The sequence below is a fragment of the Eleutherodactylus coqui genome, chromosome 1 (assembly GCF_035609145.1).
Source record: "Eleutherodactylus coqui strain aEleCoq1 chromosome 1, aEleCoq1.hap1, whole genome shotgun sequence".
Classification (NCBI taxonomy): domain Eukaryota; kingdom Metazoa; phylum Chordata; class Amphibia; order Anura; family Eleutherodactylidae; genus Eleutherodactylus; species Eleutherodactylus coqui.
Window position 1 is genome coordinate 106,332,431 of NC_089837.1, and position 13,608 is coordinate 106,346,038.

Sequence of the window (13,608 nt, forward strand, 5' to 3'; positions counted from 1 at the left end):
TCTGCACTGCGCCACCAAACCGGAGCTGCAGGCAGGGTGAGTAGAGGTGGCGCCCTCCGGTACACCAGGGTCGGCCTTAAAGTGCTGCTCCAACCCCTGTGTAGTAGCCAGCGCTGGTAATTGGAAGCACAGCTCCCACTGAAATCAATGGAAGCTGCAGTTGTAATTGCACGTACAGTTCCTATTGATTTCAATGAGAGCTGCTCCTGCAATTACAAGTTGCGGCCACTGCACAGGGGTTGGAGCACAGCAGTCTGGGCCACATAAAATGAGGCGGCAGACCTTGTGTTTGACATCTGTGCTCTAATTTTTCCTTGTTTGCTTCTGTCCTTGGTCATTCCAGCCTTTGCTTCTTTAGTGTCTTGTTGGGCCCTAATGTTCTGCAACACCCCAAAGGGGTGACCCTGGGCACCTGGCTTACGTGAAGAGCTGGGAGGGATAAGTGCCACCTCATCACGGTGGCACTTACCAGGCTCTGAGGAATTACACGTAGCCAAGGCCAGAGCAGGATCGCAGGCCAGCTTTGACACTCCTATGGCAAGGAGTGCCAATAAATGGGATGGGGGGAGTAGTAGTACCAATCACTCGTGATGCCATCATTCTCCCACACCATTATTCTATGCGGCGGAGTAATGAACACAGAGACTTGTGTGTAGTACCTCAGGTCCCTAGGAACGGTTAGGGCCCAGTATAACTTTTACTTGAATAATAACTTATATTACAGGTAATGCAGGTACAATTTACGTCAAACAGTGACAGGCTATACCTCAGAGGTAGGGAGGATACACAGGATGAATACGGCCCTACAGTCCACGCTATCTGTATGTCATCGGTCTTGGATTGGGAGCACTCCAGAGGAGGAATGGGGGTAGGGGTTACTCCGCAAACACTCTGGCAGACAATTACTAAAGGAAGGCTTAGCCAATACATACCCCATACAGCAGATGAGTGGCTGTCACAGTAAAGTACCTCTGTGTGGTGATCCTAAGTATGGATGGCCGTACAGGAAAAGCCTGTGGTGTGAATAGGTACCTGTTTTAGAAACTGAGGTAGTGGGCTCTCTTTTTCTCTGAAGACGGGACTCACCCCTCTCACATCCACACTCTAAACTCTACACAATGTCGCTCTTTTTCCTCCATCTTCACCTACATGGAAGCTGAAGGTGCCTCCATGCAGCTCTGTGTTAGCACTTTTAGGTAGACAAGATGGATCTACTTTCCCGCTCTCAATGTCTCCCATTTATTACATCACTTGTACCACATGACAAGACAAACTGATACATTTACAGGCATGCAATGATTTCATTAAAGTTAACCCTTCAGACACTACAGCTGTGCAACACACACACTGAATATAACAGGACAAGCTTTACACAGTGAAACTACATAGGACAAAAATGTATGACATTTATGCAGGGGACCAGGATGGTGTTCTGGGCCACTACAGTTCTCCTGTTCTTACGGCTGTTCAGTGTCAGGGAGAGACATAAGGAGAACCAGTTTTAGACTCAGCAATTCTTTGGTTATTTTAGTTCTAAAACATCTGTTCCAATCTCCACTGCCAGTTTCATTATATTCACCTTGATCATCATCCAGAAAGCATGACCTTTTGCCCCTAGTTGCATCTAATGAGGAATCCCTAGTTGCATTTGTGTTTTCTATGTATAGATATGTGAATCATAGAATGGTAGTGTTGGAAGGGACCTCCAGGGTCATCGAGTCCAACACCCTGCTCAGTGCAGGATTTACTAAATCATCCCAGACAGATGTCTGTCCAGCCTCACAGTCTAACATCTAATCTGTGTCTCCTGCCTTTCAGTTTCATTCCATTGCTTCTAGTCTTTCCTTGTGCAGATGAGAATAGGGTTGATCCCTCTGCAGTGTGACAGCCCTTCAGATATGTGTAGACAGCTATTAAATCTCCTCTCAGCCTTCTTTTTTGCAAACTCAACTTTTTTGCAAATTCCTAGATCCTTTAACCATTCCTCATAGGACATGATTTGCAGACCGCTCACCATCCTGGTAAAGTCCCATTTACATGCACAGACAATCTTTCAAACGATTGAAAGATTGACAATTTTAGTGATCGTTTTGCATAAAGTGTTAATGGACACTGATGACCATTAAAACTTTATTAGCTTTATTTGTGTGTAAATGAACCTCTGGAAGCTGTTTGCAGAGTTCTGCACACAGCTCTATTGTTTTCACACAGGCTGCTGAAAAAATATAATGTAATCTCCAGCTCCTGTGGAGATAACAGTGTTGTGGTCTGTTTTTCACGCACGTGCTGCTGGAAGAATACAATGTAATCTCCAGCTCTCATGAAGAACACAGCGTGCGGTCTGAACGATGGATTTTAAACTCACCTAAGAATCATCATTCAGACGAAAAGTGCACGATGCTAGCATTTACATGCAACAATTATCACTCATTTGCGATCGTTTGAACAAATTTTGAGCAATGCCACGCCTGTACTACTTCCTGATTTTTGCCACAACTTTCCTTTTTTAATTAAAAGAGGGGAAGGAGAGGGAAGAAAATAGGATTGGGGATGGGCTCGAAGGTGGTAGAGCTATGACTCAGCATTACGGTCTATGCAACCAGGTGAAAATTCTTGGGTATCCTTGAATATTATCCAAGGGGTACAAAGCTGTAAAAATTAGTTGCATTCATGTTGACCCTGAGCAAAGATCCCCTGCAATTGATGAATCTCTGATACTGTGTCATACCCCTGCTGTAAGCTAGGCATTTGGGAGGATTTCCAATTCCGTGGAATAACCAATCGTGCTGCCTGGAGGACAAACTGCAATAGGCCCTTTTTCATGGATGAGAGAGACCCGGGTATGATAGAAAGTAAAGTCATATTTGGGGCTCATTGTAGATCACAATGCAAATTTTGAGGCTATTTCCACAGGATGTATGCTGCTATATGTGAACATAGTCTAAGGCCTCTTTCACATGTTGGTATTTTGCATCAGTATTTTTAAGCCAAATATAGGAGTGGAACCTACAGAATCAAGAACGGAATAACGGAAGGATTTGCATCTCTCTTCGTGTTTTCTTCCACCACGCAGGAGAACTTTTGAACCCTCACTGCTCGGTGCCAATGAACACGTCGCTGGTTGGCTGTTCATTCGATCCAAATCTTCTCACGTTAGTTATTGCACGAAGCCAAAATGCTGGCACCCTTGTGAAGTGAAACCACCCTCAACTAGCAATTGTTAACGAAGGCCCCTAGTTAATTACAATGATTGAAAAGCGAAGGATTACTCTATGGCGATTAACAATTAATTATCTGCAGCAGGCCTTTCTGCAGTTACAAGGGTTAACATGTGTAATCTTAAAATACTCCACGCTCTAGTTCCCCATTTTGGAAATTTCGAGTTTCTACCCTTTGCCTTTTTCCTATTCTCCTCTCCATCCAATCAGAGGCGATGCAGACTATATGTATAGTGTACACTGGCGGCATGCTGTCTAAATACCATGCACAGGAATACTTTGCCTTTGTACACAAATAAATCAGTTGCAAGGAAGGAGAAAAAAAGGTGAAAGATGCTGCTATTTGTTTCTCCTCCAGACCAGTCAGATCCTGCACATTAGCAAGAAGAATCCTGCATACAAAGCCTGCGTTACATCACGTTACAGGGCAGCGAGCAGGAAGCTTGCAGAAGACACAGAGCAAAGAGGAGAGCAGATGCAGCCTTTGTTAGAATATCAGAAAGCCATCGGCTCCCGGAGACGATGACTACAGAGTGATGGCGAGCCTGCAAGGAAAATCTAGTCTGCTATGGCTTCTCGGCCACCGACAAAGGCTTGAGGTGGCACCAAGAATGATATGAATTCAAAAGAGAGAAAAACATCTTTCGGAGCGAGCATCACAAGGAGGAGACAAAGGAAGGAGCAGGATGAGGAGCACAACTGTCATCACAGTGGTAACCTGAATATCTCTACATATCCATAACTGGCCACATTCACCAACGCCGGACCAGGATGCCAACGCATTTCTAGAAGTGACATTTCGTGATTCCTTCTGGGAATTTCAGCTCTTGTGAGTAAACCTCCATTGTCATAAGCTATTCACTTTATTCAATGTATCGAGCGACATAATGTTAGAATTAATGGCGTGTGAGGTCGTGCCAGGTGAATAAGAATAACCGTAGCCTGGCCTCTATACAATGACACGTACGTGGCAGATAACGGGCAGCGCCCAGCAAAACCTCATCTAAATTATATTGTTTTACAATCTAATTATAATCTTGCTCAACCAAACATTGAAATCACACGACTATAGATGCGCTCCACCGCAATGACAGTGTCCACCAGTAAACCGCAGCAGTAGTGCGTCTTACTGCAACTATGACCTGCCAAAGTTGCAGCTTACTGCAACTTTAGCACAACTTGGAACTGTCATACTCAAATAAATAGACCAAGTCTCATTTACTACAGCTGAAGTGTGAGAAGTCACATGACTGTAAGGGCTCTCTCACAGGAGCGCCCTTTTCCTGCGCGCCGCAAGCATATCTCCTGCACGGAAGCCGCAGCTGACAATGTCCCATACACTATCTTGACGAGTATCTGCGCGTAATACGCAGCAATTTTTCTTTTTGCATGTGCATTTGGCGCGCTGTGTGTGTCACAGTGGAAGGCAATGTAAAGTTTGTTATCGCGTATTATGTGCGTAATATGTGGTAAAAAGCGCTCATGTGAGAGAGCCCTTAGAGTCATATTAGAGTGGACTCATGCACAAATGTCTTACGTGTGGATTTGCTGAAGATTTCACCCAAATCTGCAGCAATTTTGCATCAATATCCACATTTAAGGGCCACAGTAGAAAATTCGATGTGGATTCTACGCCCAATCCGTGTCTAACCCACGCCTTTTGGCTTTAATGGGAATTCGAACCAAAGTCTTTACAGTACAGACGTCCAATCCACCAACAGAAATAAAAAATGCAACCATGGATTTCTGTTGTGGATTTGCATCACTGCTGCTGTGGATCCACCTGCGAATCAGCGTCATCCATGTCACATTCTTTCTCACCATGATGCAGATTTCGAATAAACACATGGGAAAAAATCTGCACCAGATGTCCATTCAAATGAATGAGATGCTTATTTGATGCAATCAGAGCTGATTCGCCATCAAATTACTGCAAATGACGTCGTGCGAACATGTGGATTTTGCAGCGTATTTGTCCGTGAAATATTCTGTCCACTGTTAGTCTACCTGCACACAGGTGATTTAAAAGTTGCGCCTGAGATTCTAGGGCGCCAGTCACATTCGGACAGCACAGAGACATCCCGTCCGTGTGCTGTCCGATGTGCTGAATACTGCACACTGGCATGCGCTATTCTCGTCAGACAAGAATAGGACATGCTACGATTTTTAGTCATCTCGGACTATCCATAAACAAAGCCTGTGTGCATACGTCTGTTCAAATGAATGGGTCCAATTTTTGGACAGATTTTTCGGTCTGAAAACAGGACAGAAAAATCACCCATGTGCCAGCAGCCTAAGGGCTCATTCACACGCGCGTATGCTGTACAGATCACAGCTCATTCGCTCTGCTGGCAGAGAGTCAGCAGAGATCGCATATGGGCTGAGATTGGCACTGGGCATGCCCGGGAATCTGACGGCATGCACATGCGCAGTGTGACTTTTTTTTTAAATTCCCCACTCTGTTCAGAGCTGGGCTACGCTTTGAGATGCTGCTCCTTCGTAATTCCAGCGTATGGACAACATTTCGTACGGAGCCCTTCACAGTCTGGGTATGATATGTAGAGAAATAGAGCATGGTGCGATTTTTTTTCTCCTGCGTTTTATAGTTCAAACGCAGGTGTGAATGAAAGAATGAATGTTCATAGACTTTCATTGCCTCCGTTCACGTCATGTTATGCGGGGAATAAATGAGTGTATTACGCGCTGATGATAGACCTGTGTGAATGAAATCTAAGGCTTTTTTCACACCGCGAGGAAACTAGCGCGATCCTCTATCGTGCGGGAAATTCGTGTGGGAGGATCGGATCGCCTCGCATCTCCGGGTAAATCGCACATACACGAGTGCAGTATTGGTCTGAGTTTCTTGGCCCCATATTGCGCTCAGCCGTGTGTAGATAGCCTGAGGCTGCCTTCATACGTCCGAGAAAATCATGCAATTTTTGAGCGATACGAGAGTGCGCTAAAACGCAGAATTATGAAACCTATTATTTTCAATTACTTCATTCTGCTGATTTGAGATTTTTTGCGATGTTGCGAGATTCGAAAATCGCTGCCTGCCCTATCTTTCTGCATTTTGTGATTTTTTTTTTCTTTATTGGCCATGTATCCCAATGAAGCCTCTATTTTATCGCAACCCATGAACTTGCGATGTTCGTGTGATGCGGTTTTAACATTAGAAACTCCTATTGTCTATTGTGCAAGAAAATGGCGAGCGGCAGCGATGCGATGTGAGATTAATCAGGAGGAAAAAGGTAATTGACACTCAAGCATCTTATCAACCAAAACACGATTTTGCCACGATTTCCTCGCACCCCAAGATCCTGCTAACCCGTTTGAGGTAGCCTAGGGGTATATTCACAAGGGTGTTTTTATTCTATCCTGAAAAGTCTGATGTATTTTTTGTGTGATTTATTTTTTTTTGCGTTTTTGCGATTTTGTTTTCCACATGATTTTCAGCCATTTTACATGTGTAAAAAAACTAAACAAACGCATTATGCAATTAAAGCTTCTGAACACTTTTTTTCATGGTTACATGCAACGAAAACAATCTCATGAAACAAGTGCTATCCATTTTTTTTATTGCCCTCATAGACTGGTATGGGCGTTTTTTGCCTAAAAATCAAAACAAACTAGGGCATGCTACTATTCTTTTTGCTCGGACTGTTTGTCCAATTTAAAAATTGCCCCTCTGAATAAAACCATTTAAAAATGTATACTACATCCAAAAATCGGACAGAAAAATTGCCCTTGTGAATGTACCATTAAGTCATGTGACCGCTCCTTCACCCCAAAATTGCATCTCGCAGCAACTTTCTAATTAAGCTGGCAATATGTTGACGTTGAATAGATTCTAACGACGCTTCTTTATTTCAGTGGGTGCCACCTGCTAGAAGAGGCTTTTACCAACTGGTAGAGGACAAGACATGGGCATGACATAGGTACCCTGGCATGAGGACAAGTATGGAGGTGAGCCAGGCCAGCAGCTCGGACCTCACCCCTTCCTACGAGGAGTATGAGTGTAAGATCTGCTACAACTACTTTGACCTGGACAGGAGGGCCCCGAAGCTGCTGGAGTGTCTGCACACCTTCTGTCAGGAGTGCCTCAGCACCCTGCACCGCAGGGAGGACCGACCATGGCGCCTCTCCTGCCCAATATGCCGGCACAGGACCGTAGTCCCGGACTCAAGGGTGGAAGCTTTGCCCGTGAACACCAAGGTGGCCGAGGCCTTTCCCATGTACGTGCGGCAGGATGACCCCTTTCCCCAGGATGTCCTCCCCCCAATCTCTTATCACCACCACCATCATCACCATCACCCCTCTGCTATGCAGCGTGAGCTGCAGTACCACCACGGCACGGCAGGTGGAGCAATGTTACATGCAGCCGCCGAATATCGCTACGCGTTACAGGCCGGCCAGGATGCGGCTTCAGCGGCTGCTGCAGCTACTCGAGGTCGGGGATCCTTTTCGGCCCTCAGCCAGCCACAGCCAGCGACTGCTCCCTCGCCTCGAAGAGGCTATGAGAGATGCCAGAGCTGCAAAAGGGCCGTGCTGACTGCGGGCTGCGTGTGTGTGGTGTTCTCCTTTATAGCCATGGTGGTCCTCTTATTTGCCGGCCTGGTGTTTGTGAACAGATACAGCGGGGCTCCTGCACCCTCCCCTGCGGGACCTATATGTCTGTCGGTGGCCAGCGTGCTGGCCCTCTTCTCTGTAGTGGTTACATGGGTGATATGCTGGTTGAAGTACAGGCCGGACCCCATAGAGGGAAGCAGGGGGGCGTCAAGCCGGAGAGACGCCTAAAGTGACCGATTCAGCGCATAGTGCCGAGGAGTTTTTATTTTAACCCGCGGTGATCATAGACACAAAGATTTGGCAAACGGACTTCAAAATATCATATCTCTCCGATATAATGTGTATTATAATATAGCGTAATTCTCAGCTCGCTATTATTATTATTATTATTATTACATAGCCATAATCACTGATCATATGGCTGTTAACGAGTGCTGATTGACAATATCGTGTACCAATCAGTGCTTGTTACTGACCCTTACATGTCTCAAAGGACCGCTACTATAGTTAAAGTGACCCTACAGTTTTGGGATAAAATTCTGACCCTGGATCGGACAGAGAGGTGGGTATATTACCTGCGGTTGTTATCCCTATTTGTCCCTTCGGTCCACCATTTTCGGGTCGTGTTTTCAGCCTCTAAGATGGCCAATGCAATCTTCAGACTACCTAATTCCCACAGCGCGTTGGCCATGTTAGGTGACCAATGCACTATATCTGTTCTCTAATTGGCCAGGGCTGTTCACATGATCAGCGCTGATCAATAAGAGAGCGGTGCGCAGTGTGCATTAGATAGTTAGAAAATTGTTTAGCCATTTTGGACAGCCAAAAATTGGGCCCAAAACTGGCTGATTGAAGGGGTGGCAGAGAAGAACATCCCCCTTCTGTTCCGGGACAAACCAGAGGGTCACTTTAATCTGGTTAAGGGCTTGTTCACATTAGCATCAGGGGGTTCCGTTTTCCTGCTATGTTCGGGGAAAATGACGCTCCTTGGATGAACTGAACCATCTTATCATGAAACCGAATGGACCTCCATTGACTATAATGGGATCTATTTGATTTCCAGACTGCAGTCCGGCATTATGTTGCGCTATTTCGTCCTGTTTTCTAGTGGAAATCAGCTATGAAGGTTTCGAACGGAACGTCCGACACTGATGTAAAAGAGCCCTAATCCGATTGTTTGTGCCCCATACAGATAGCATTGGTTTGTGTGCCCACATCAACTATCCAATCAGTAGGCATATTTGCATGGGTCAATGATCGGGAAAATGAATATTCATAGGAATGTTCGTACCCGATAATCGACCCTTAGAAAGGCCTTTGGTTTGATGAAATAGATTGTGGATTTCTGGAACAGATCAGGTAGTCACTATAGATGCATCACTTATCAGTCCGACTGCTATTACTATAGCTATGGCCCCCTTAAAGGTGATTTTCACCCAAAACATAATGGGGAAAAAATTAAGAAACTGCCAAAAAGAAAACTGTCCAAGTTGCCCATAGCAGCCAATCACAGCGCAGCTTTCATATCTTATAGCGCTCTTGAAAAAATAAAAGCTGCATCGTGATTGGTTCCTATGGGCAACAAAGACAGTCTTTCTTTTAGACATTTTCATAGATTTCCTTAAAAATGTCTATTTGAAGAAGAAGGTGGAGCAGTAGCCAAAGTTTGTTACTCATGTCTGTTTTCCTTACCAAGATATTGGGATTTTTTGCTGTTTAGTTGTGGTTCTATATTGGTTGTCACATTTGAGTTAACTGTGTTTTAAATTGTCACTTAGCTACTAATTAAACGCAGGGCCACTTTAACCATAAGGCAAATGGGGCATCTGCCCCCTGGGAGCACCAGATCCCTTGGTAGCAGCACCACTTTCAACTTTGCGTCCTCAGACCATGGATGCAGTTGAAAACTCTTGCAGAGCTCCCAAAATAATAAAACTACAAATGCCTGCTGAGGTCCCGCGGTCTCTGCATACTTGTTCAGCAGTCAAGTGTCCTTCTAGGTGCCTGACCACTGCAGCTAATCACTGGTATCAGTAATATTGAGAAAAGTGATTGGCCGCAGTGGTGACATGCTTAGATGGACATGTGACTGCTGTACCCTGAAGTGAGCAGAGACTGCTGGAAAGACAAATGGGGTACAGCCTGCAAGATTAGGTGAAAATATATTTTTATTACTTTTTTTTTTAGCTTCCAGAAACCTAGGGGTTGATGCAGACTGGTTGGGGGTACCATTTTGATATCCTTGCACTGGACCCACTATGGTATTAAAATGGCCCTGTTTGAGCATTGTTACAAGATGGCAGGTTTTACGACAGGCAAATGCAAAGATGACGAGCAATATGCTTTCAGAAAATGGCCACTGGAGTAAAATGTAAAAAAATACCAATATCACATAGTATGAATATCATAGTATGTAATTGTGACACAATTACCAAACTTTGTCCATTCTGCTAACTTCTCATTTGCCAGAATCTATTCCATTGTCCAGAATTCTTTGCTCATGGGCCTTTGTTCATACAGCTGTACTATGACTTCATGCAGGAGATCTATACTAAGAGCATCGAATGGAGATCAGGAAAGCCATTCTCAAAGCCTTTGGTTACTGGAAAAGATTCCTTCTTGGCCTAAGGCCGTCTTCACACAGACAACAAAAAACACGCAAGATTTATTTGTTGCAAGACGCAGAAATCTCGCACGAATATGAACCACATTCTTTTGAATGGGGCCATACGCATGAGTGACTTTTTCCCGCTTTGGGTATGCCCTCACATCACCCATTGTTTTCAATGGGGCCAGCTAGGTGCACGCAGAGCAGTGCAATGCGAGGTTTCCCCATTGAAAACAATGAAAGAAACTCTGCGACTCTCCGCCGTGGCTGACAGCCACAGCGGAGGATCGCTACTTCCCTGAAGTAATGCGGGGTGCTTTTGAGATAAAAACGCCTCGCATCCGAGGCAAATGTGATATCGGGCTGTGAAACTTGACCCGATATCGCGCTCGGGAACGTGCGATGTCCACGCGGATGCGAGGCATTTTTGTGGCAATTGGCAGGTTTGTTTTTAATGGGCAACCTCGCATTGCACACATGTGTCCCTCACACGCTGTGCAATGTTTCTTTCTGGTCCCTTTGAAGAGACATGCTGCGATTTGGGATTCACAAATCTCGTACAATTTTTTGGGCAGTGTAAAAGTGGCCTTTGCTTGAGATACAGTTTCCGCGGTGATACCTAATATAGGTGTGTGCATGGCCGGACTGACACAGTGAGGTGTGGCTGAGAGACTACTGTGCATCTCCCGTCGTAGAACACATGGACACCCATACAAGTGCTGTCCGATCTCCATGGACCCTTCACATTGCATGTCTTGTTCTTGCCCGTGAAAACAGACCAGAACAGCATATGCAGAACTGTTTTTCACAGGAACCATCAGTACCATAAGTTGGCCTGTGGTTTGGAATTTACATACTCAACGCATCAATTTATGTTGCGGATTTTCACCGCAGATTTTATCCCTTCAAATGAGGTAAAATCCATTCCGAATCTGTAGCAAATCCACACAACAATCCGCATGTAACATATGTAGACCTTAGGGTATATTCACACGAGTGATTTTCATGTTCAAGTTCTATCTGATTCCAAGATGGACGGAGCTCACATGGGAAAAGAACCCATTCAATCAAAGGCCTTCATTCACATGAGCTATTCTTTTTTTTGGAGTATGAAAACTCTCTGCATGTCCTATGCTTCTCAACGAAAATAGCACATGTGATGTGCGGTGTCCCGCATATTGGACAGCACACAGATTGCATAGCTGTATGCTGTACGATGCGAGTTACACCCAAGAACCTGGGGCGCTATTTGCCATTGCCATGTAACTATGGTCGTAAGCCATTTTTCAGGACCTTTATATGATGGCCTATCTTTTAGGCTAGACCACCTATATCAAATCGGTGGGACTCCAACTCCCAGAACTCCCATTGAACCACTGTTCATTTACCAGTCCTTGGTATTCTACAACTTGACTGTATTCAACTGAATGGGGCTTAAAGCTGCAGTTCCATGGACTGCTGCTACCAAATGTACAGAGCTACGGTTGTGGTTCTGGCTGGAGTGCCACAGCCCAGTCAATTAGCCGATTGATGGGGGGTGCCAGGAGGTGAACCCCCACCGATTTGGTATTGATGGCCTATTGTAAGGCAAAGTCCAGGAAACCCGATTAACAGTGGTAGATCTTTGTATCTATGGCCGCCTTTACTTAGTCTGACCAGTTAGCAATATAAAGAAATGATTAGCTAAATACAGGATTATTTCATTTTCTACAAGACTCAAATATTTCTGTTTCCATACCTTGGCCTACTGGGTCTTATGTTTACTAGTAATACTTTATTTTACTTTTATATTTCAATTTTGTGCGATGAACAAGCACCCAACTAAAAAAAAAAGCTCTGAAACCATGAAAAAAATGTATTCGTGAATGTATAAAAATGTGTTGTAATTTGTAATTTAGGTTGATTTATTTTATTTATTGAAGATATGTGATTAGTGAAGCTACCTGAGGACACTGGAAATACATATAACAGACATATCAAACCTATTAAAGGGGTTGTTGGATGAATGATCCAGTAGGCTTTAAAGGGTTATCTGGCTTATATATTGGCCTACCCATCAATATTAGACTGGTGAAAATCTGACTTCCACCAATCACCTAACCGAGGGGGCCTTGGCATTCAAGTCAATTGGACTGAGCTGCAATACCAGGCACGGCCTCTACCAAAACTTTGGAAGTGTGCCACGTCGGATTCTGGCAGCTAACTTGTGTGATTCGTATGTCGGAAAGGTCATTCATCAGAAAACCCCTTTAACCTCTAACCTGTTTGTGGACATTGATGTAATACCATAGCACACACTGGAGGTAAAGAAGAGTCTCAAATACATGAATACTTCCCATCACCCATATTTCTAATACCGGTGAATGAAATGTACATGAGCACAACACGCACACACGCATTCTTACATGGCTTATACAGGAACATTGATTTCTAAGAATGGTTATTTATAATGCAATCAATCTTTGTCAAGGTTTATATACATGTATTGTATTTTATTATACTCGATTGTGATTCACAATATTTTTTGGGGCAATCCTCTTGTTCTTTAGCTGAAAACGTAATCTACCTTTTAAAAATTAAAATGGTTTTTCCTCTTCTGTATTTCCTTCATGGTGTTTGCTCCCAATTACACGTGTCATTTTCTTCCGCTAACGGTAACCTGTTAAAAAATTAGTACCATTTAACATACCATGTAATGTATTGGAAAACGTTTGAACATTTAAGTGGGGTGAAATGGGAAAAAAAATGCAATTTAACCATTTTTTTTGTGTGCTTTGGTTTTTATGGCGTTCACGGTAAAATGACATGTTATCTTTATTATGTGACTCAGTTTGATTACAGCAATACCAAATTTATATACTTTTTATGTTGTTCTAATTAAAAAAATAAATAACATATGTATATACATTTTTTTAATTGCTTTCTGTCACCATCTTCTGACCTCCATCATTTTTTCATTTTTTCGTTGGTGAGCTGTCGTGAGGCTTTTTGATCACTTTTTATTCAGTTTTCTTTTTTTTGGTGACCAAAAAAGTACAGTTCTGGCATTGCGTATTTTTTTTCTAACAATGTTTACTTTGCGGGATAAATTACATGATATTTTAATAAATTGGAATTTTTCTATTTTTTAATGTGTTTAGGAAAGTTTTTTTAAACTTGTAATCATTTTTTAAGTTGCTAATAATTAAAAAACTTTAGTAATCTGATTTTTCT

General features: G+C 43.6%; 1 protein-coding gene across 1 annotated transcript; it reads left to right on the top strand.

Moving 5' to 3' along the window:
* Positions 1-3,526: 3,526 nt before the first annotated feature.
* On the top strand, positions 3,527-13,241 carry RNF228 (ring finger protein 228). Its single transcript, XM_066598905.1, has 2 exons — positions 3,527-4,047; positions 7,092-13,241. The coding sequence occupies exon 2, from the start codon at positions 7,167-7,169 to the stop codon at positions 8,013-8,015; it is 849 nt and encodes a 282-aa protein (XP_066455002.1). The 5' UTR covers positions 3,527-4,047; positions 7,092-7,166; the 3' UTR covers positions 8,016-13,241.
* The last annotated feature ends 367 nt before the right edge of the window (positions 13,242-13,608 follow it).